This window comes from Hirundo rustica, chromosome 17 (assembly GCF_015227805.2).
Source record: "Hirundo rustica isolate bHirRus1 chromosome 17, bHirRus1.pri.v3, whole genome shotgun sequence".
Taxonomy (NCBI): Eukaryota; Metazoa; Chordata; class Aves; order Passeriformes; family Hirundinidae; genus Hirundo; species Hirundo rustica.
The window spans coordinates 11341831-11365233 of record NC_053466.1 but is presented as its reverse complement, the minus strand read 5'-3'; the positions used below and the strand labels follow the sequence as shown (position 1 = coordinate 11365233).

Genomic DNA, 23403 nt, shown 5'->3' with positions numbered 1-23403 from the left:
GCACAGGCGCCCAGCATTATCTCTTCTCTAAACAGCAGAAGCAGGAATGATGGGCAAACAGTTCTGCTTGTGACGTGATCTGCTTCCTGAATCAAACCTTGGTAACAGCAAGATCCGTGCAGGCCACGAGGGCACTGCTTTCAAACTGTGCCCATGTTAAAAGAAGGAGGGGGATTACTCTGTTCTCACGTAACCTGCCCTAAATCTATTTAACATGAGCATATGCAGAAAATGCCTGCCATAAAGTCAAAAGGTTTATGGTGAGCAGGGAGAGAAATGAGTCCACATATGGCTCAAAGTGACAATAAAACATTTAAACCCTGATTCACTGGTTTAGATGCTCACCTGAGCATTTCAGAAGGGAACCCTAGGAAATTAAAGCAACTACTGAAACAGGCTGTTGTCAGCACCAAGAGAGATCCATCGTGCACATCCTATACTTTATTCAGGGTTGGGGTTCATCTCCCCTCTTCTTCCTACACCCTGAGAAGCCAGTTCTTCACGTCCTCTGGCAGAAAAACATCCCAGTGCCACCTCAGAGCTGCACTTTAAATCACCACCACATGGGATAAATCAGTCCCAAAGCTCCAAACATCAGGGAGCTGCCCCTTAATAATGCTTCCCCAGAGAAGCATTGCAGCAGCAAAAGCAGCTTTCAGCACTGTATGACCTGAGTGTTTCGTGCCTGAATCCAGCACGGGGAGCAAGCAGCAACCTCAGTAACCTCAGCAAACTTTTCTGTTTGGCTGCAGGAAGGAAAATTTCCCCGCTCTTTCCAGTGTGTTGGAGCTACCTGTCCTTCCCCTGGGAATATCTTTACACAAATGCCCGCACAGGAGCACGTGGCTGGGCACGGCGCCCACGGAGCCTTTGCTGGCACCACAGAGCCTGGAAAGCAGCAATTGTTCTTGGCCCAGGGCTCCATCCTGGGGCTCAGACTCACAGCCAGTTTTGTTCAGAGCACCTGGGGGTTTGATATTAGCCAGTGCATGTTTTCAGGTACCTGCCGTGTGAGAGACCTCGTTTTGTCCTAGAGTGAACAATGGTTTGGGCTCCCTTCCTTGGGAGTGCCTTGCTGCCACTTGCAGAGTGTTACATTTGTATAAAACCTGGCAGAATCCAGCAAAGTGCTTGAGAACTCCTGGAAATGTAACCAAATTCTACAAAATGTTTCGATTGTTTGAAAGGCAGAACTCGTAAGTTACAAATTCGTTTTTATCCATTTTAAAATTTCACCGGTAAATGTCTTTTCTCATTGCAGTTTTTTGGAGGAGGGTCTCTTCTCCACAGAAAAATAATCTGAAAGGTAACTAATAATGTACTGAGGGGTCCAAAACCAAACAGTATCAGAAAACCCACTCTTCTGCCTTCTTCGTACTGACAGTTTATTTCTGTGGGAATACACATCCACACGTGCAGTTACCTTCATTAGGACAACTCAGACATGAAACATTTAAAGAGAAACTGAAGAATAAAACACAGGTTTGGCCTTTTTTGGGTTTCACTAGAGTGAAGGAAGTCTGGTTTATTAATGATTCAGCAAATGAATATTAGGACTACCTGGTGGTACGCTTCGTGTCCTGTGAGGAGGAGAAGGGCCCTTCCCAGGTGTTAAAGAGTGGGGTGAAAACAGCGTTAGTGGCAGAACTTTCCTTCAAATTGCTGGACCCATTTTTGAGACAAGCAGGTATTAGTGAAAGAAAAAACATGAGGATGTGGGGAGTCTAAATTATACCACATTCCCCTCTTCAGATAATCAGCTTTCATTTTCTCAGCATGTCTGAGGCTATAAATCTAATGCTTATTTATGCATAAATTCTACAAGGGAAATACAATTGACAGGTTCATCACTCCTGCTGTGAAAGGACAAACCAGCAGAGGACAGGGAGGAGGAGGAACCCATGGATTTACCTGTGGGCTTCCAATCAGTCCCTCTGTTCCTGGGGTGGAGGAGGGTGTGCTCTGTTTTTTCCAAAACAGGATAGTGAAACCGGTGTCATGCCCGACACTGATGTAGTCTGCTTTTTTGAAAAGGCTCTTTACCTTGGCTGTTCCAGGAAATTACATTTTCAAGACAATATAGTTACAGTGATAGCCCAAAACGTGGGCAGAAATCCAGATTTTTAAAATCCCTTTCCTGGCAAGTCATCCTCTAGCAATAAGAGTGCTTAAACTGTCAGCAGACATCCTCAGAGTTAGCTCGTGAGAGATGAAATCAAGACATCAGCCCTTCTCAAAACCATTTCAGAGGCAGCTCCCAGGGGCTGCTCTGCAAGTTTCCTTGTACCATTTATCATTATTTTGGTTTGTAAACTGAAATCATCTATAGCAGAACTGTAGAAAAATTGAGAGAGTCCAGTTTATAGGTAATGATTATTGACAGAGTTTTCTCTGCAATGGAATGGAACAGTTATTCCTCACATCTGCATCAAAACTAGAGGCTGTGACAGGTATGACCAATAGGGTTTGGAAACCACCCATGAAAGGCAGTGTTACAGCAGCACAAACTTGCTGAGGTGAGGCTTCAGGAAAGACTTGGCTGCGCTGGTCCACATGGAAAGGCAATTTCCGCTCTCCAGGGCTCCCATTCTGGTTTTGAACAGGAGGTTTGTGTTAATTGACATAAGTGCTGCATGACCAAAGTATTCCGAAGAGACAGAACTAAACTGTACAGATCAGCACAACTGATCTGAGCTCAAGAAGAGTGAGGATGTCCAAAAACTCCAACTCAGGAGTACAAATATCAGAAATTCGTTCCATTTTTTTCAGCCACGTTGGTTGTTCAGGAGAGGAAGGCGGCCCCTCTGTTCCTGAGAGAGTGCTGCATCCTCCTAAGGACAAGACAGGAAGGAAGGAGTCTCCTACAATCCTCCTGCCCCAGCCTCTCCAGGGGTTTCCTCTCCATCTCTGGAGCTCAGTGAGTGACTCGGAGCATTGTCACAGCAGCGCTGCCTGGCACCCACGGGCACACACAGCCCAGCACAGCAGCTCCTGTGTGTGGGGCAGAGCTTCCCCTGTCCCCTGTCAGCCTCCCTGGGTGCACAGGCTTAGTCATTCAAATGTCCTTTTCCTTCTTACAACTGCAGAGACCACAAAATCCCCATCCGCAGCCTCCACCTTGACCCAGGCTCCGCTGTGCTTCCAGAGGCACTGCCTGAGCCAGTCCAAATCTCCCTAAGAACCATTTCTTGGCAGCCTCCCTTCACATTTAATGGATCCCTGAGAGAAAACCCCACCTCCCTCCCCCCAGCCTTGCTGCTACAGCTTCAGGCAGAGCCCCTCTCCTCCCCACGGGGAGGGGGACAAGCTGACCTCTGCATTTCTGCCCTCCACCATCCCTCTGGTGCCGTTGGCTGCAGCTCAGGGCACAGTTTGCCCAGCATGGAGTGGCAGCTCCCAGGCTGTGATGCCATGGACACCCACCATAGGAGAACAGAGAAGAACAGGAAAAGGAAGCAACCAGAAAATCCACCAGCCAAGGCACATTTTAGGACATAGAAAAGTTGCTTTCAAAATACAGGAGAAGAAGCACTGATCCTCATTTAATTTTCCTTCCTCGATTCATCTCCAGACCTGTGTTTTTTAGAGATGCTGAGCCCTCAGCAGCCAGCCCAGCCCGTGCTTACCTGAGGGGTATTCGGATGGCAATGATTCTGTCGATGGCGATGGCGAGGAGGCTGAAGATGGAACTCTGGGTCAGGACCAGGACAAAGCAGGCAATGAAAAGGCAGCCATAGAAGAAGGCACAGAAGCCAGTGCTGATGGTGATGGCAAAGGGGATTGCCAGCACGCCCACGGCAATGTCAGCAGCAGCCAGGGACACCACAAAATAGTTGGTGACGTTCTGCAAGTTGCTGTTCAGATAGACGGCCCAGCAGACCAGGATGTTCCCCAGGATGGCCAGCACTGCGATGATCAGCTCCAGGATGATGTAGGCTATGTCTGAGAGGAAGTCGTCCTTCCCATGTACTAGCATGGTGAGAACAACCAGCCCCAAAGCTCAGCGTTCATATCTGCAGAGCACTGAACAGCCAAGACACCTCAAAGCTGCCTGGGGTCCGTGGAGCGCTCAGCTGCCAGCCCGGGAAGGCTGCTCACACACACATTTTTGTCCCCATAGCTGTTCAAGGACTTTACAGTAGCTGGTGTCAAGGAAAAAAAAAGCCCAGGGTTTGCCAGCTCCAGCAAAGTGGATCAACCAGGTGCAGAATAATTCAAACTCCAGCAGACAAACGGACAGGAGAACCTCTCTTGGAGACAGACAGGGCTCCCCAGGCCTCGGCGTCCAGCAGGCAGCGCAGCACAGCAGCTGTACTGTACAGCAGTGTCACATCAGCTGCGGTGTTTTGTTTCCTGTTGACAATCCCCCTGCTAGTCATGGCTTCCTGTCATCTCCATACCTACTAGCAACATCCTCTGGTCCTCTTTTCACCTTTTCCCACCAGGGCTCGGCAAATATTCTCTTCAGCTGAAGCAAAAATTAAACTTCTTCACTCGCAGTTTCTTCCTTTCTAAAAAGAAAAGAAAACCAACCACATACGCTAAGTAATCAGCTCTATGGAGGAGATGGAGAAAGCGAAATCTCATTAAAGCGGCACATTGAATTGATAATGGATATTAAACAGACCTAGAAGAATACATTATTGGCAAAATTCTCACATTTTGTCTATCCTGCAAGCTGCAGGGCCAAGCCCAAGTTCAGGAAGGCAGCGTTTCACAGTGGTGATGAGAAACAAGGGACGTTTTGTTTTCGAGGCTACCGACTGAGCTGGCACTTGAGCAGCTGCTCCATAGCCCGCCCTGAAACACGAGAGCCCCGCTAATTATGTCCTGGCAAGTGCTGAGGCTGCACAGAGGAAAGGTGGAGGAGCCTTTCACACACACCTGTCTCCCTGTGATGGCAAACACCGGCTCTGAGCCATCACGTGCTGCCCACCCTCACGCGCTTTGCCACAAAACCGCTGCGCCAACTCCCTGCTCTGCAAGGACACGGACCCTCGTTCCCAGGGGAGCTGCACTGCTGCCCCGTGTGCTCACACTGCCTGGCCTCCATGTGTGCAGGAGCTGCAACCAGCTCCATGGCAGGGAGAAGTGGTCACGGTGTGCCACACGGGGACACCTTGGAGGACATTCCTGCTGGCCGTGCGCGTGCTTTGCAAGGGTCTCTGCAGGCTCCCCTCCTGCGGCTCCCTGCGTTCATTTTGCCTGCGCTGTTTGTTGCATCCAGGACAGCAGCATCCTTCACCTGCAGCCACGCCAGGAAACTCCCCTCTGCCAGGAATACACAGACAGCACCGTGCCAGTGCCCCGGCTCAGGGCTGCATTGGAGCTCCTGCAGTGTCCTGCACACAGTCTGGGCTAAAGCTGGTGCTGCACTTCCCACGAGCAGATACACATCACCTGCACGCCCTTGCAGGTCACCTGGTACCTCTGCTTCAGATGTGGGTGCATTTCACCACGGTTTCAGCTAAAAATACAGAAGGGAGAACACAATTCCCCGAGCTTTGTGCCACAGTCAAGAGATAATTGCTTGCTGTCCTCGCCTGTCACTTCCAGAGTGGGTTGCAAACCTTATTTAGCAAGCTTTAGCAATAATATTTTCTCATTAATTTAAGAAACAGCTTGATACATCAGAGGGCTGGGAGAGAGAGGAACACAGTGCCAACGGATAAATCACAGAGCTCGGTTTTGGATGCAGCATGAACCTCCAAAACGAGATTTTTGAGCCCCATCCACAGGTGATCCGGTGTGGTCTCACCCATCGGGGTTTGATGCCTTCACAGTTCACTCTGTTTTCAAGTCAGAAACCTAATTTCTCAGGATAAAATAAAAGGGTAAAGACAGTGATAATAAAAGAAAATATTATTAACTTGTGATTCACATCTGATCTCAGGAATATAATCTAATTTTAGACCTTTCATTGATTTAGAGCTCTATTGCTAATGCTGCATTTGAAAGGAAAGTGAATGATTCTCAGTGGTTTGGACAGGCTTCAAAACCCTTGCCGTTCTCTACCTTCAGCTATCCTGTTTCTGTGTTTTGTTTGGTTTTAGTGGAAGAAACCAACAGAAGAAATCAGTGTGTGATCTAGCCATTAAGAGCAAGATAAAGATCATCCATTTAATCTTTTTCAAAGCAGAAAAACCCCGAGAAGTCTCTCTAGTCTATGCTCCTGCAGCAAAACCTCCAGTTTTTCAGTGACTTCCTAAAGATGGCTTTTACTTTCTTGGATTTCAGGGGTGTCAGTGATCTGCCCCTGAAAGCATCTGCTTGTCCATTACAAATCCCAACAGGTTTGTTTCAGAGCAGCGATATTGAAACCTCACCCTCCAGCCCAGCTCCCAGGGAAGAGGATTCAGAGTAATAAAAGGTAGAAATACAGAAGATCTGGAGGCAGAGAGAACAGAAGGGGCAGGATGAGAAATAAACAATGCTTTGTGTACGTGTGTGAGCAAGAAGGGAAGAAAAAGACAGGAAAAAGCTGGTAGGAGGAAAAAACAACCTAACAAAGGAAGCAGTGGGCAAAACAGGCTCCTAAGAGGAAGAGGGGTGCAGGACACGGCTGTGCCTGACCCTCTGGGGTGGGAGTGAGCCCCTGAACCCCTGAGCAGGACAGGGTCAGCGCAGAGTGCAGGCACACACCTCCCACAGGCTCCCTCCCCATGCAGGACAAGAGCACGTTCCAACTCCGGTGCCAGGCCAGGTTAAGAAAAATTTAACAAATTACTCTGACATACTTGGGCCAAAACTGCTGCTAAACCCACTCGAGTTCCCCCACGAGCTCCTCTGAGATGGAGTCAGAAGAGCTGAAGGAAGCCCTGTTTGAGGGGAGCCAGCCTGAGAACTGAGCACCTAAATCTTGCTGCTCAGAGGATTTACACAAAGTCCTGCAATGCTGCTCTTGCCCATCACGTTCACAGCTCATACACGTCGGTGAAGAGGATCAAAGCAAAATTACTGGATATTTTCCCCATTTGAGAGCTCCCTTCAGTAGGATCATGAACCCATACTGATCCTAGATGCATTTTGTTCAACCTGACTCTTTCAATGGCTCACCTCAAACTCCAGCAGGACATGGAGAAAATTTCCAAACTTCACTTCTGTACATACCAATGGCTCAGCACAAAGCTGAAATTTCCTACACTGAAGTTTAATGACTACATCACACACTGTTTTCTGACACAACAGATCTTCTAACCTTCTACTTTGACTGTTTCATTACCGGATGTTAAATTTGAATTTTTTTATCTCTGAATTTGTTTGTCCCTCGCTTCCCATCTCTCTCCGCAAACAGCAGGCTGATTCTCATCCCGAGCCCCAGTCATTTATTCTGAAGCAATGGGAATGTTATGTCCAGAAAAGGACAGCACGTCCTTCCACCCTCTGCTCTCAGATGGGCCGGAAAACACTCGGAGTTCTGCAGAGCCAGCACATCTCAGGGGAGAAGTGGCTGGAGCTGAGCAGGTGTCCCAGCCACGACAAAACAACATTTTGTCTCTGCTTCAGCGGCGCTGAGTAGCCACTGACATTAGAAAAAGCAATTACTGGCCACACAAGCCCGGCCTCACCCGCTGCTGGCAGAATGTGCCACAACCCCGGAGGGTTCGCGCTCAGCCTGAGCTCACCCACCTCTCCTCATTCCCCTCTCAGTGCCAGCTGCTGCAGTGCTCACCTGACACAACAAATCTCCATTTCATTACTTGCAACTTGCTTTAGAACAAGAACGGGCTCAGTCTTTCTGCTTCTACAGCTAGAAATTATCACTGCACGGGGGCAAAATGAAATAGAGACCACCCAGGGAAGGTGACATAGATCCAGAGGCAAAATGGAATTTATTGTCGAATTGTCTACTTCATGCAGGACCCAAAGGCTCAGCAATCAGATCTAATAAGAAAAAATTAATTAACAATCTGCTTTACTCACTGGGGAAGTGTATATTTAACATTCCAGGCCCTTGAGGGATCAGCATAGCAAGCGTCTTGAAACTTAAGAAAAATAACCTGTATCACCCAACAGGCCAGACAGCTACAATTAGTATTTCTTCATAAGCCCTTGTTTTATTTTGTTAATTCCTTCTTGATACCCCGGGCTATGTTCCGGCCTTTCCCCCATTATTAAATAAACCTTTTTTGTCATTCACAAACCTGTAAACCTGGAGCTCTGTTCGTTTGTAGTGACTTGGAACACTCTGTTCTCTCTCATATTTCAGTCCCAATGAGAAACTCCTCCTTGAAAATTCAATAAAGCATCTGCACAGCACGTTCCCATGAAGCGACTCACCAGCAGAGCCTGAGCAAGCTTTAGTTTGGCATCTCCAGCTGACTTTGGAGCAAGGTGCTGCCCCTTCTCCCTCCTGAGCGCCAAAAGCATGGAGCTGAGCCCTCGGGCACTGCTCGCTTCCAGTGGGGCACCCCAGAGGAGCTCATCTCCTGCTCTTGGCCCCTCCAGGCTGAGTGCTGCCGCTGCGGGAGGCTCTGGCTGCCCAGGCTCTGTCAGCTGGCACGGAGCAGGCACACCCTCTGTGCCTGCCAGGCTCCCGGTGCCTGGGACACTTCAGTCTGACAGCTCCTCTCAGCATCAGCCAAAGCTGCGGATGATCAGCAGCCCCTCGGGCACCCAGGACCGTCTGTGGGCAGTGGGTGACAGGCTGCAGCTTCCCCCGGCCCCGGAGGGGTTGGGTGCTGTGTCTGCTCTAGGATGGGCCAGGAGAGGCAGCAGGCAGCTTAAGGGGGCCAGGGGGGTGTTCATTCCACAGATCACAATCTCCCTTTGACAGCATGACCCTTCCCAGGTACCAGCCACATGCAGATTGCCTAATTCCCTTAGGGAAAACCCTTGAATTCACACATGGCCCTAAGCAGAAAAATTGGTGCTGCTAAATCGTTTGTTTCCTACTTTCCAAAGCCTGGAGGGGGGAGATGCCTGTCAGTTTTTATCCTCTCTTTGAAATCCCTTCAGCTCAAAGAGAACATCCCTATCTTTTAAATCAAAGACTCCAAGAAATCTCGTCTCTCCCCACCACTTCAGAGGATCAAGTCACAATAAACGAGCCAATGCGCTCACGGGCAGAACATGAATTTGCAAAACAACCGGGGCTGTAAAACATAATGAAAACACGTGTCCTTCGGGGGAGAACGATAGCGAAGGCAGCAGGAGCGCTGCTCTGTGTTGCTCAAGGGTTTCCCTTCTGTAGTTGGGTATTTTATGAATACTTCACGTAGAGCAGTTCCCCGGGTCCCTGACTGCTCACACACGGCTCTGGGGAGCATCCTCAGCCCTGCCTCCCATGGAAGGACGAGGAGCTGTGGCTGGGTGGGGCAGGAAAGAGGAGGAAGGAGGCATCACCCACCTAACCAAGACGTGCATTTTCTGATTCCTCTCTTTGCTTTATTATTGGCTGCTGCCTAAATGATCTTTCAGGTCATCTGCTTACAGTAATAGGAGGAAATTAAATATTAATAATAGACTATTTCCCTCTAGACTGCTCTTTGTTAACAAAGGATGCGAGTGAAACAAAGCAGGCAAAATTATCAGCACACCACGGTCTTGGTTTTCAGGTACCTGGAGCTCTTGCCCTTTCCCTCAGCCCTCCCACGCCCGTGTGGACGCTCTTGTGAGTGCAGAACACGGGCAGGAGTGGAAATTTTTGTCCTCTCAAGAAGCTCCACATGCCAGTCTGACCCTTCCAGGCACCATTTCAGATTTTATCCAAAATATCATCTGAGCCACTGACGCTCTGGCTGCAAAAATGCAAGGCCAAGGCTTTTTGGAAGCGCGGACTTTGTCTCCTCTTGGGAAGTGAAATCTGCTGTAATATAAACCTACAGTGGGGTAATGAGCTTTCTGGATAGGCTTTGCAAGTTCTCCTGAAATAATAAGTGAAATGAGAGCTTCAGCTTTGCTAAATTTGGTGTAATCCCCTCTTACAGGAAAGCAACAAGACGTAAAAAAATTCCCTTCACGTACTTGTGAAAGGCAGAAGAAATGGCTCTTCAGAGACCTGCACTGTGCCTGAACTCTGTCTACCAGTTTAAAAATGGGACAGAGGGGCAACAGTTCTGTTTTCCATTTCCATCCCTGCTGCAGTCCAGGCCAAGAAGGGAGGCTGTACTCCAGCAACAAGCACAATGAACCTGGGTGTAAAGTCTTGACTGATTTACCAGAGACACCCACGCTGCTGCATCAGTGACAGCAACCAAAACCATGACAGAGCCACACCCTGCCAGCCTGTCCTGTGCCTCTCTTCTCCTCTTGTTTATGCTCATTAGAAAAAAAAAACCAAAAAAGAAACAACAACAACAAAAAAAATTAAAAACCAAAACTGCCCCAAAAGTGCAATCCCACTGGACAAGAAGCACAGGCCGTAATGCAGATGGGCTGGCTGACAGGAATGGCTCAGCCCAAACCAATATTGCAGCTTTGCCTCCTACCCTCCAAGTGCTAGAAGTGGATTCATTTTTATTGTGGTAGCGGAAGATTAGAACAGAACACATTTGACCTTTTTTTTTTTTTTTTTTTCCCTAAGTGGATGTTATAAATGTTTAAAAGCAAGGGAAAAAAACCTCACAGTAATTATTCCAATTCTAATGGTCACAAAAAGCCAAGGAGGGCAAAACTAAGTAAGGATGAATGACCAGCAGTTAAATAAGCCAGATCAAACAAACAGAAGGGAAAAGAGCTCCCCTGTGCTCACCAAAGTCTCGCTGGGCAGAAGGCATCATGATATGGACTTTCAGGAAATTATTTGCACTCAGGACGGCCGATGTTCATTTATCTATGGTGGCATTTCTAAAAAAAAAAAAAAAAAAAAAAAAAAGCATTTGGATAGGCTTTCATAAGGTGGACAAGTAAAAAAGCATAATTAAAACCATGTACCATGACCAGAAACAAGTTACTACTGCCAATATCATCCACAATGTCTCTGAGGAGCCAGTTTTCCTTTCCTGTGTGAGGGAAGAACTCAAACTCTGCCTCCTCACAGCCCTACTAAAGCCAGCTGTGTTCACACATGAGGAGCATTTCCTTCAAGGACAAAATAAGAGAAACGAGGAAACAGGATATCAAGAAGAGGTGACCCACTGAGGAATACAGGCAAGGGAAGAATTTTCTCTGAAGATATTTATCATATTGCTAACGCATCCATTCCGCTCGATTTTAAAATAACGGAGTAGATGTCTCTCCAGATGTGACTTTGCCTCTCATTTTTCTGTATGAAGTTTCCAGACAGGCAGCTGAGAATTGGGTACATCTGTTAGTTTTCTTGCATTTTTATCCAATTATTCCCAAACCCTATTTGCCTTCTCCAAGTACAGGTTTTCTCTCCTGCTCCATGGAGCGCTGTCCTGCAGGCTGCCTGCTTGCACAAACCCTGATGGTGAAACAAAACTCACCCCGGCGCAGGGAGAGCTGTTGCAGCAGGACAACCAACATCCTCCTGCGGCAGAAAGAATGTGACTCTCACCATCTCTCTCCACGTGACTCAGAATGATTCCCCAGCTGTCCTTCCCCGTCCCGATGAAAGCATTGTACAACGCTGCTCATCCCAAAAGCAGGCAAAACCCACAATAACAAATTTTCTGTCCCCTGAGTTTGCCTTCGGCAACTTTCCCCCATCCGTTTTGTAAGGTGCTCTGGCTGCTAACGCTTATTCCTCGGTGTCAGCCTCGCCATCCTGTCAGTGCTCCTGTCGCAGCCTCAAAGCCTTTTAAGACATTTTTAGGACTCTGCCACCCTCTGTGGGTAAGGAGCTGATGCTCTGATGATGCCCCGAGGCCAGATGCCCTCGCTTTGCCGTTCCCTCTCCTCGTTGCCGTGACTTGCACCTCGCTGCTGTCACCCTTGTGAGGCGACATTTCCAGCGTCCCAGGCAGCCAGCCGACACCAGAGGCACTCCCGGGGACCCTGTGCGTGCCCAAGTCCTTGATTCCAATCCCATTTGTCAAGAGCTTTCCGTTGGCACCGTCGCCGATCCCAGAGCGTTCAGCTGGCGCTCTGAGGACTCCTCAGCCCTCGTGTCACTTCCTGAGCCCCGCGCTGCGGTCAGAGCACATCCGCTGCACCCACAGCCCCGCACCGCTCCCGCTTCCTGCGCCGCCGGAGCCGCTGCTGGGCCGGGCTGCAGGGCACCGAGCTGCTGGGGAAGTGACACTTCCCACCACTGAGCTCTGGCCTTCCCACCACTGAGCTCTGGCCTTCTCACCTGAGAGCTCTGGCCTTCTCACCTGAGAGCTCTGGCCTTCTCACCTGTGAGCTCTGGCCTTCCCACCACTGAGCTCTGGCCTTCTCACCACTGAGCTCTGGCCTTCCCACCACTGAGCTCTGGCCTTCTCACCACTGAGCTCTGGCCTTCCCACCACTGAGCTCTGGCCTTCCCACCACTGAGCTCTGGCCTTCCCACCACTGAGCTCTGGCCTTCTCACCTGTGAGCTCTGGCCTTCTCATCTGAGAGCTCTGGCCTTCTCACCTGAGAGCTCTGGCCTTCCCACCTGTGAGCTCTGGCCTTCTCACCTGTGAGCTGTGGCCTTCCCACCTGTGAGCTCTGAACTTCTCACCACTGAGCTCTGGCCTTCTCACCACTGAGCTCTGGCCTTCTCACCTGTGAGCTGTGGCCTTCTCACCTGTGAGCTCTGACCTTCTCACCTGTGAGCTCTGACCTTCCCACCACTGAGCTCTGAACTTCTCACCTGTGAGCTCTGACCTTCTCACCTGTGAGCTCTGGCCTTCCCACCACTGAGCTCTGGCCTTCTGCATCTGACCATCACACTGCAGAACCAGCAGCCATTCATAAATCACCTCAGAAAAGACCTTACTGCGTTTACTGGCCCTTCATGAGCTGAGGAGAGGAGAGGAGAGGAGAGGAGAGGAGAGGAGAGGAGAGGAGAGGAGAGGAGAGGAGAGGAGAGGAGAGGAGAGGAGAGGAGAGGAGAGGAGAGGAGAGGAGAGGAGAGGAGAGGAGAGGAGAGGAGAGGAGAGGAGAGGAGAGGAGAGGAGAGGAGAGGAGAGGAGAGGAGAGGAGAGGAGAGGAGAGGAGAGGAGAGGAGAGGAGCTGTCAGGACCCCTCTACAGCAGATACCTCCACCAGCCTTGGGAAGTGGCCCTTCTGTCCTATGAAAACTTTGGATATTTTACAGTCTCTGCACAACAAGACGTCATAGAAAAGGTCCATCTGTAAAGAAACCTGCGATCATTTCTCAAATGCGTGACAGCCATGAGCCTCACACCTCGACAAACAAGGACAAACCCAAAAAGACCCCCAAGGCAAATTCCTTGGGGACTGTGCCATTTGACTCCAAACACAAAAGGTGTTAGTCAAGCAGAGATGGATCCCGAGGAAGTGCTCAGAACAGACTGCCCTGAGACTTTAGGATGGTTTCTCTCACTGGACTGTGTCCGTCTCTTGCCTGCTGTAATCATACAGCTGGGCTAACCGGTGCCTACATGGAGGAAAAGGAAGATTTCCCTTTCGGAATGGGGTAGGAAAGTCAACAAGAATCCTAAATGAATCATAATGGTCAAGCAAAGTTTGGATCAACATTTCGTAAAACACAGGATGGCACAAAAGAAATAATGTTTTTTAGGTGTTTGACAAAGTCAGGTGCCTCAGTTTTAAAAGGTCTGCTAAAGAGGACCTGCGTTTTGGGATTATCAGAGACAGCCCCGGATTATCCCTGACTAGGCAGCCACCAGCACAGGTCAGGGGTTTTTTTTGCCAAAATCCAGGCTGCAAAACATTTTACAGCCTTTTTAAACGTCAGTGTGCTTCCCCACACAGCTCCAGGAGCTGGGATGGTGCTGGTGCCAGCCCAGGTCAGTCTGATGTGATTTTCCACCGTCCCATTGAACCTGGGCACTGATCTGTGCATTGGACGTATGTGGAAACTGTAATTATTCAAATCAATTTCAATCACGTGCCTCTCTTCTGAAGATTTTAGTAAAAAGCCGCATACCTGTTAGCTGTCTTTTGTCCAGGGGGATGTTTCCTATGGAAAATCCCATCTGTGCCCATCTATGGATCTCGTACTGAAACCAAAGTTGTTATTAGCACAGAATATGACATTGAACCACCTACTTCCCTTAAGTCCAACAGCTGATTCATACCAGGATCTGACAATCCTGTTCTACTGGGGAAAACTCAATGACCAAAATGATTGATAGGGCTGTTTGTAGAGGGCTGTCCCAGTACGAGAAGGGGGATTTGCCTTAGAGAACCGGCAGAGAGAGCAGAAACATTTATGCTGCCCTAGTTAGAAAAAATAAGAGGGTGGGAGGGAAAGGGGAGGCAAGGAACAAGAGGAGAACACAAGAGTGCAAACCCAAACCAAAACATCCCCAACAAAACAAATCCAGGAGAAAAACAGAGGAGACTCTGAGGTCTGAATACCAAATGAGGAAACTTCTACCAGGGAAAAGTGCAACGCTCACCGTTCCCGAAGGGATGCGTTACGAGCTTGCACTTGGCTCGGCTCAGCAGCGTTCCTGCCCGGGGGATGCTCAGACGGCACCCTCGCCTCGGGCTGGGCTTCCAGAGGCTCCAGCAGCCAGCCCCGTCCCCGGGGAGCTGCGAACGAGGGCCACGAACACCGGCCACGGGACGCAGGGAACGCCGCAGATAAACCAGCCCCGAGCTGCGAGGACTAGAATGCCGGAGCGCCTTCCCCCCTGGAACTGGGAGCAATCACGAATGCTAATCAACACTCAGGCAGGAGCCCAGCATGTCACCCGTCACGTCTCCAAAGCTCCAGGAAAACCCCCCTTTCCTCTCCTTGTATCAGAGAGGGACAGGAAGATTCCCTCATCCCCTGCGTGCCTTTCCCTCCCCCTGCCCCTGGCTCAAACCATCCCTGCAAGAAGTTTCCCTCCCTGCTAACTTCTCCATTGTCTCAGAGGCATTGTTTGCAAATGTTCCCTAAAAATGCCTTGTAAAGTATTCTTTATTCCTGTTTCAAGTCTTTCCACATCCCTGTGTAACACCTGGACTTTATCTTGTTACCTGTCAGATAGTGATAAACCTACTGCATGCAACCCCTGACTTAGCATCTAAGATAAATACAATTTGTCTTGTAGCTGTCATTTCTTTTTAAACCCTGCCTTCCTCAGCTGCATTTGTAGTGGTAATAAAATTACTTTATTCAGGTTTGAAATGTGTAACTTTTAAAGAAATAAGAATTTTAAAATCCCCATCAGCAAGAGCCCCAGGGCCCAGGTTGAGGAATGAGAGATCACACCATTACCCACTCATATTTACCAAATACCCACATTGGGTGAAGTGCTTTGAAATACTCTGCTGATTGTCTGTGGGCTACCCACTGTGGTCAGGATGAAGAATGAGTTAGAGCAGGGGAGGTTTAAGCTGGATATCAGGGTATTTCCTGCACACCAGGAAGGTGAGGAGTCTCAGCTGCAGGTCTTTAGGAAAGATGTCAGGGATGGCAAATCCATGGCTCATCCTGCCTTTGGGCAGAGGTCTGAATTAGATGACCTCCAAGTGCCTCCTAAGGCTTTTTCCCATAATTGAGAATCGCACGTGCCATCTGTCCATTCTGATCTACGGAGATTTACTGAGATTTACGGAGAAAAAAAGATTTAAAAAAATGCAATACAACCAATAATTATTCCTGATACAGATGCAATGTCTGTGAAGGGAGAGGCATCTTCTGACTGCAGAAGGAACTGAAGCCTTCAGAGGTTAAATCACCTTCTGTGCATCTGCCCAGACCCTCCTGCCCTCCCAAGACAGAATGCTGCCATTTCTTCACTCCTAACAGTCCAACCCTCAATATTCAACTACAAAAGCCTCTCGTTAAGTGGCAGCTTCCTCAGCATTTTCGAAATGAGCAGAGAGGCAAGGAACTGTGCTATTTTGTTCAAGTAGCTTCACCAAGGCTGTTCAGGTGCACTGTGCAAAACCTGAAGATGGTCCATGAAGCAACCAAACCTTCTGGTCCTAAATACCAAATATCCTGATAAAAGGGGATAACCCTCCACTGACTTGTGAGGATCTTCTCTTAATCCTTGACACACAGCTCAAGATCTCTTTCCTGGTTCTTACTTTCGAGTCCAAAAAAGAAAATGTTTAATAGCCCATCTCCCTTTTCAGATGGAAATCACACAATAAAGAACAACCTTGGGAGTTAATCACAATCCAGACCAAGTGAGAAAATGAACAAGCAGTCAGAATCTGTTCGAGCTGAAGACAAGGACAAACTTTGCAGGACACCAAGAGAGATGTTGGCACCAGCCTTTGGAAGGAGAACACCTCGCTCCCAGCTGTGCAGAACTCAGACTTTCCCCACTCTGTGCCTTGTCCCATCTCGTGTGGGCAGAAGTGTCAAACCCCAGCGAAGAGCTGAAGCGCAGTGAAAATGGTGGGAAATCTGTGAAACCTTAAACATCCTGTACAGACAAGAAATCACACAGCCATCAGTCAGCCAGGCAGAAAGGAAGTGGTAAAGGGAGAGGCTTTCCCTCGACGCAGGGTGGAAAAAGCAGCCAGGCTCAAAAGCAAGGGGGGACCAGACCCTTCCCAGAGACAGGACTGAAAGGAAGAGAAAAGATTCCCCCCAAATCTTCCGCAGGGCTGGGCTGAGCTTTTCCCAGTGCTTCTTAGGAGAACTTAACCACACGGCTCTACATGAAATCCATCACTGAAGATTAAACAAAAAAGATGAAGGGCTTTCAAAAGTTGATTATATTCAAACGCAACAGCAGCAGCAGCCCTTATGGAAAGATCCTATTAAAATACCAGCAAAAACAGAAAAGCAAACATGGGAGACCTGGCAGAGGCATTCCAGCTCAGACCTTTAGTGCCTTTTGCACCCCCTGATAGAAGGACAAAGGCTAAAAACATCATTATTGGGCCAACATCCCTTGACCTGGTACAGGGTGATGCTGATTCTATTTATGTATAAAAATATATGAAAAGGCACAGATTTTGTACACATGAAAATTACAAAAGTACCACATGGCCACCATTAAAAAGGAGACTTTTCTTTCCTTGCCTTTTTTTTTCTTCCCCCGCACCCTGCAATAGGTCATTTTTATTTTATGTACACACATACATGTTTGCAGTTTGTACCCACATGTTTTCTCTACAAATTCAGAGGTTCACAGCTTTCCTGGTTAATTGAGGATTTAATCCATTTGCCACATTAGACAGGATTTTGTTTCCATAGGTTTTTGTGGTACATGATTACGTTTATATTGACTTTTTTTATTGAGATTCAAAATAAGGTATTTCCTCCACAGACCTAACTCAATTGAAATATTTCTCACATCCTTGCTGGTCACTTTATCTAATCTTTTTCTGCCTCACTTGGGCAACATGCTGCAGGGATGTCTCTAACTTCAGGGGCTGACCATGCTTTCTCTCTCTCTCTGTTAGTTTCCCTCATGCAGAAGAATGAATTTATCAGTTACTCCAGTTCTTGAGTTACATGCGCCTGAGACTTACAAGCCTGATAAGAAACCTGAAAACAAATACATCCAAAGACTCAGTTATCTAATAGTTGGCCATCTGCTTAGGAAAATCATTTTAAGTAGTTACAGCAATTCTATTAACTATTTACCAAGTGAGTCATGTTGTTCTCTTTAAGTTAACCCTTCCCGTCTCTCTGTGGGCTCAGTGCCCCAGGCAGTTTTGAAGAAGGTGCTCAAGCACCTTTCCTCCTTTCAGGCCATGGCAAAGCCCTCAGTCCCCCTGCACTTGACACCCCCAAACTCACCCTGTCCAGGGTGAGTAAAGCAACCATGACTCCTAGACCACATAAAGGACCGTGCAGAAAATCTCCTCCCAGGAGCATCCCCGGCAAGGGCACCGCGCACCAGCACTGACAGCGGGATGGGAACGCACCTGCGGCCTCAGGCACCCCAAAAACCCGCATCCACACCCTGCCCACAGCTCCGGAGGCACCCTGAAGCCTGTTTGCCGTCCTCCAGCTGCCCTCTCCCCCCGCACAGGGGCACAGGCCCCGCGGGGAGCGGCGGCTCCATCGCGGGCTCCGAGGCTGAGCGCTCCCGGCGCAGGGAAAGGCTGAGGAACTTCCAGCTGCTCGGCAGAGATAAGGCGGAGTTGGGGCTTTTGGGGGCAAAGAATGGGACAGGACCGCACAGGTTTGAAGCCATCTATTCAGTCCCTGCCCTTTTCCCTTTAACGCGACTGCGAAGTGCGTAGAAATCTCCTTTGAAAGCCCTACAGAGAAGTTTGCAGGATGAAGGGCGGTCCCGCGGAATCGCTATTTTATGATTAGGCACAAATATCTGCTGAAGGGGCCAAGGAGGGCTGGGTGCAGGGAGCCAAAGTCCAGCACCCGATGTTTGAGGGAAGATCCGCGGAGCAAACATCTTGGAGCGCGGGGGTGTGTCGAGGGACTGACAGTTGGGAATCAGCACGGAGCGAAAAGCACCGGCTCCGCGGGGGAAACACCTGAGCCGGGGCGGGAGAGAGCGCTAGCGGGGCAAAGCCGCCCCGTCTCGGGGCTGGGGGCTCGGCTGCACCGAGAGAGCAGCCGCGGCCACTTTTCAAATTCGCGGGACGGGCAGGAGAGGGAGCGGGGCTGCCGCGGACACCGCGAGGGGAACCGAGCCGCGCACGGCGGCCGCCGGGGCCGGGGCCAGCCGCGCTCGGGATGCTCCGGCGGGACGAGCCCCGCAGTCCGCCCCGCCGGGAGGCCCCGCTCCGCCCCGGGAGCTGCACCCCGGGCCCCGCCGCCCCTCCCCGCGGGCCCGCCGGCCTCACCCACCTGGCCTCGGGGCTCCGCTCCGCTCCGGCCGCGCCCGGAGCCGTGTGGCGGTGCCGGCGCTGCCCCGCTCCGCTCCCGCCTCCGCGCAGGACGCGGCTGCCGCGGCTCCCCCTGCAGGGCGGCGCGGGGCGGGCGGGCGGCGGCCACGGCACCGGGAACGGCCCCGGGAACGGCCCCGGGAACGGCCCCGGGAACGGCCCCGGAACGGCCCCGGGAACGGCCCCGGGAACGGCACCGGGAACGGCACCGGGAACGGCACCGGGAACGGCTCCCGCTCCCGGCGGATGCGCGCCCGGCAGCCCCGCAGCTTTACCTGGCGGCCGGCTCGGTGCCAACACGGGCAGCCCCGAGCAGCGTCCCCGCAGCGGGGCTGGAGGAGAGAGAACACTTACTTGAGAGTCCTCGCTTGTCGTAAGGGACCGGCAAGTGACAGCAGCGGGCTTTGACTGGGCTTGATCTGCATACAATGAAAGGAGGAAAGAAAGGAGAGGAGAGGAAAGGAGAGGAGAGGGGAAAGGGAAGGGAAAGGGAGAGGGCAGAGGAGAGGGGAGGAGAGGAGGGCTTTCTCACTACATTATTTTAAGCATCTACTTCTTTCCAGGCTGGAAAACCCACCCAGCGAGTGGAAGCCCGCCGCTGTAGCATAGGGCTGCGAGGGACCCCGCACAGGCTGCGCACAGAGAAACTTCACTCTCTTTCTAACTACTACCGACGGAGAGGAACGGCTGTGCATTACCGCTCTGGAAGGGTTTGAGGGTTCTCTGCAGAGATACTGACTCTTTGACAGCGTTTCACATTCCCAGCGGGCAGGCGGCTGTGGATCCCCCAGCACACAGCACATTTCCTGCCGGCGGTGCCCCTGGGGCTGCGCCTGTCCCCAGCCAGATCCCGCAACTCCCAAGGACTTGGGGACAGCCACGATTCATCTCGCAGCAATTCTGAAACAGGGAGAGAACCTCCCAAGAATTTGATCTCGTTGGCCTTTATGGGGATCTTCTAAGTTTTTTTAAGTTTTATTTTTCAAGTTTACCTCTTAGCAATTAAGTAATCTACGTGTTCCTATTGGGTGGACATTGCAAACAGGAAAAACCCCAGCGTGACTCCACGGCAGGTCCCAGCCCGTGACAGACTGATCCGCCTCAGTGACAGCCAGCCCAGGCCCGTCTTGGGCAGGCACTGCCGCAGGTTGGGTGCTTGTGTTGTGCAGTGAGGTTTTATCCTAGGATTTCCTACTCCAGAGGGGCTTTGCTCCTGCCACCTTGGCCTAAAGCATTCCCACATCACCGACACCCAGCGCCGCTCCCCTGCCCTCCCCGGCAGCGGCAGCAGCGACGTTTTACATTTCCTCGGTGTAACAAGACAGTAGGAAAGAAGGAGCAGACCTGGCACCAGCCCCTTCAGTGCCAACCTCAAAATCTATGAGCTTCTAAGCATTAAAAATTCCCCCGGCACCTGAGCTGCCCTCTCCATCACTCCTTCACTCTTACCCCAGTCAGAAAGGCAGGGTGGTTCACGGGCTGCCTCAGCCACGCAGCTGGGAACTACAGAGCACAGTGAAGGCTGCTCCAAACACAATGGGAATCCTCTGGGGAGAAAAAAAAAAAACCAAACAAAAAACACCAAACTAATTTTTCCCAGGAAGTTACAGAAAAAGCTGGAGTAATTTACCACACAGTGACATGAAATGATTTTAAGGAACACATACATTGACTAGCCAAGTCAAGAGAAAAAGCAAAAGTGGGAGATGAGAAAATTAGAAGCCTCATCAAAACACGCTGCATAAATGATAGATTTAGAAATGCCATCTGCCTACATGATGTTTACCAGAGCTTTTTAAAAAAATGCTGACACTTGGAATGGGATAGTGTTCATGTAATGGCCTCACATCTGCCCTGTACAAGAGGCAGTATTTTCCCACTCCTAGTTGATATTCCATGAAATTTTATGCCATCAATTGTTTTTGAACTAGAGGGGCAAGTCAGAATCAGCTGTGTGCCAGGCTCTGCTGCATCTGCTCAGTGCTGCTCCTTTCCAGGGCAGTGTTTCCTGTATTGCAGAGGCTGCCTCACTCTTTGGCCCAGATCCTCAAAGCCATCCAAATTACTCTCTCCCACTGAAATCAATGAAAGTTGGAAATCAAAATACTTTTAAGGAGCAGAGATGCAGTTTCTAAATATTATTTTGTTCCTGAATACATGAAACCCAAAGCTGTTGCAGTCAACCCCCTTTGCTGAACTGCCAGACTGGTTTATTCCAACCATCCCATCCTCAATACATTACAAAGTTTCCAAGTCACAAATGTTGTTCACCACACTTCTGAAGGACCCCAGAAATGCATCATTGGGTGTTTCTTTTCCCAGTTGCATCTCTTTGATTTTTGCAGCTAACCAATTTTAAGAGTATTTAATGTAGACTACATAGATTTTCTTTTAAATCTGCAAGTCATAGAAGATCCTAAGCAAATGTCCAAGTACTTTCACAGGACTGGCTGACAATGGCTCCCTGACCAGCTTCTAAAGCTTCTCAGAAATTACTTTCCTTCCATAAAAGTGTTCTGATACCAGGAGCACAAACCACTGGTTCCTTCCCTCACTGGCCGTTCCAGTTTGCACAGCGTATCAGACCCCGTTGTCACCTGCTGATTTTATCTGTGCAGCTGGGAACTCTGCAGTGATCCAAGATGTTAAGATCAGTATTAACACCTCCCAGAGCAACCAGGCCAGACCCTCCGTGTCTTCTGCATGCTCATTTCTCACTTCTGCACAAGTAACTGTGTTTATAATGAGCAGCTGCTGCTTTATGTCCTATTCAGCAGTTGGATAGGATAACTTCCATTACTGTAATAAGATCTGAATAGATCTGTTACCTTTCTTTTGAACTAAAAAATGAATTGGTTTTCTAGTGGTCTTGTGCCATTGTCCCTGCCAAGTATCAGACCATAATTCCTGTGTATTTTCCATGTGCACTGTCCTTACCTCTGGGTATTTCTACTTAGGCCCTCCCTCACCAGTGGCCAAGGATGGTAAAATTGACAGTAAGGAATATAAACAGCTTTTATATCTTTGGTTTTTTTATAATAAATGCAGGGGTATTTTTTTATAATAAATGCACCAGAGAGTACAACCTCCCTTGGTCACTCTGGAGAATAAACCAGCATTACTGTGACTGCCAAGGCACAGTTTGAGAAGGGATGACATGAAGAGACAGGCTGAATCCTCCTGGAAACAAAACAGCTTCCAGCAGCCCCCACAGCCAGGGGAAGGTACTGCCACACATTCAGAGCTGGCTCTGAGCTGAAAGGAGTCCAGGAGTGCAAGGACAGAAGTTATATTTTCTGATTCTCCCATGTGGATCCAAGAAAGGCTTTCTCATTCCTGGAAAGCAGAGCTGCAGTAACATCCTGTTCATTGTCTCACTGAACAAGGCAAACTCCAGAGTTTTGGGCAGCTGAAAAGTAGTGATAAGAGTATTTGCACTTCACAGACTTAGCAACTCAGCTCAAGCAGTAAACTCTAGAAAGCCTGTGTAGAACAGCTCTTGAAATGCTTCCTTCAAAAAGGTGAGAGCAAAGTAAATAAAAACCTGATGCTCGAGACCTGTTGTGAAACTCACCCTTCTCTGTGCTGGCACTGCACGAGCGACACCTTGGGCACGTCAGGGATACCCCTGGAACACGGAACAGGCTCATAACCAAACACCCTGGGAAGCAGAAAATCATACCCAGGTACTGAGGCTTCCACGTGGAGGACTGAAAATGATCAGTTTGCCTAGGACAGAATCAGGAAGGATTAATCTTATCTCAAACAGGAAAATTATTTCTGTCTTTACAAAGAGATTAATGCTTTATCAGTTTTGAGGCTCTTCTCTGTCATGATATTTTTCTTTCTAACTAGACTGAATTATTTAATATGTGCAAAGTAACATTTAAGGGATGCACGCTCTGCCAAGAACATCAAACTGAGTATTGCATTAGCACAAGTGTTCAGTGTTGTTAAACAGGACATTTAAAATGGTGTGTTCTGACTTATACACATCCCATTCCTACAAATACTGCCTGAATCTCCTCAAAAGCAATGAAGGACACCTGTGTTAGGCTAAAAGCAGGGATGAGGGCACTCGAGGCCCTTTGGATACACCAGCAAATCCTTCAGCATTAAAGACAGATATATATATATATATATATATATAAATCTGTATGTGTGTTTGTATATATGTGATTATTTCACTCACATTGCTCAACATTAAATATTTGATAGCATTTTTTAAATCAACATTGGGAAAAGCTCGATTTTTCTGATGAAAAATCTTTAACAACGTTACACATGCAGAATTGTGCTGGCAATGCCCATGGCTAAAATCATATTGAAGGACACTCTCGTGTCAGAGACTGAAGCCTTTTTGCACAAACTGGTCAATCCCAGCACAGGAGGAGCTCAGCTTTTACCAAAGGCTTAAGGAGGAGCAGCTGAAGTCAAGGTAAGATTTGCCCTCACAGGGAAATCCATATCCCCAACACAGTCTGAATCCAGTCTGGGTCAGGAACGAAGCAAGGATTTTCAGTAATTTCATGTCAGCAGTTGACTACTCTCCGTAAAAGGCACTGCCCAAACAGACTGTGGCTTTATTTCTCTCAATGCTATTCAGCATGACAGACTATGAGATGGAA

The 23403-nt window shown here is 49.2% G+C and overlaps 1 protein-coding gene across 12 annotated transcripts in view; it reads right to left on the bottom strand.

The window, feature by feature from the left end:
- Positions 1-19457, bottom strand: part of ADORA2A (adenosine A2a receptor) — a 28683-nt gene extending 9226 nt beyond the window's left edge. Inside the window, exons 1-4 of one of the 12 annotated variants that reach the window (XM_058422835.1) lie at positions 19130-19457; positions 10694-10788; positions 3627-4511; positions 1078-2589 (exon numbers count right to left, since the gene is read on the bottom strand). In XM_058422835.1, the coding sequence (XP_058278818.1) occupies positions 2493-2589; positions 3627-3976 (447 nt within the window). In that variant the 5' untranslated portion in view covers positions 3977-4511; positions 10694-10788; positions 19130-19457 and the 3' untranslated portion in view covers positions 1078-2492. Of the gene's footprint in view, positions 1-1077; positions 2832-3626; positions 4512-10693; positions 10789-10875; positions 10973-11390; positions 11604-12221; positions 12345-12419; positions 12475-12617; positions 12652-14421; positions 14560-18737; positions 18796-19129 lie in introns of those variants that run through there. The other 11 variants (XM_040080850.2, XM_040080836.2, XM_040080838.2 and 8 more) reach the window with 11 other exon arrangements.
- Between the last annotated feature and the right edge of the window lie 3946 nt (positions 19458-23403).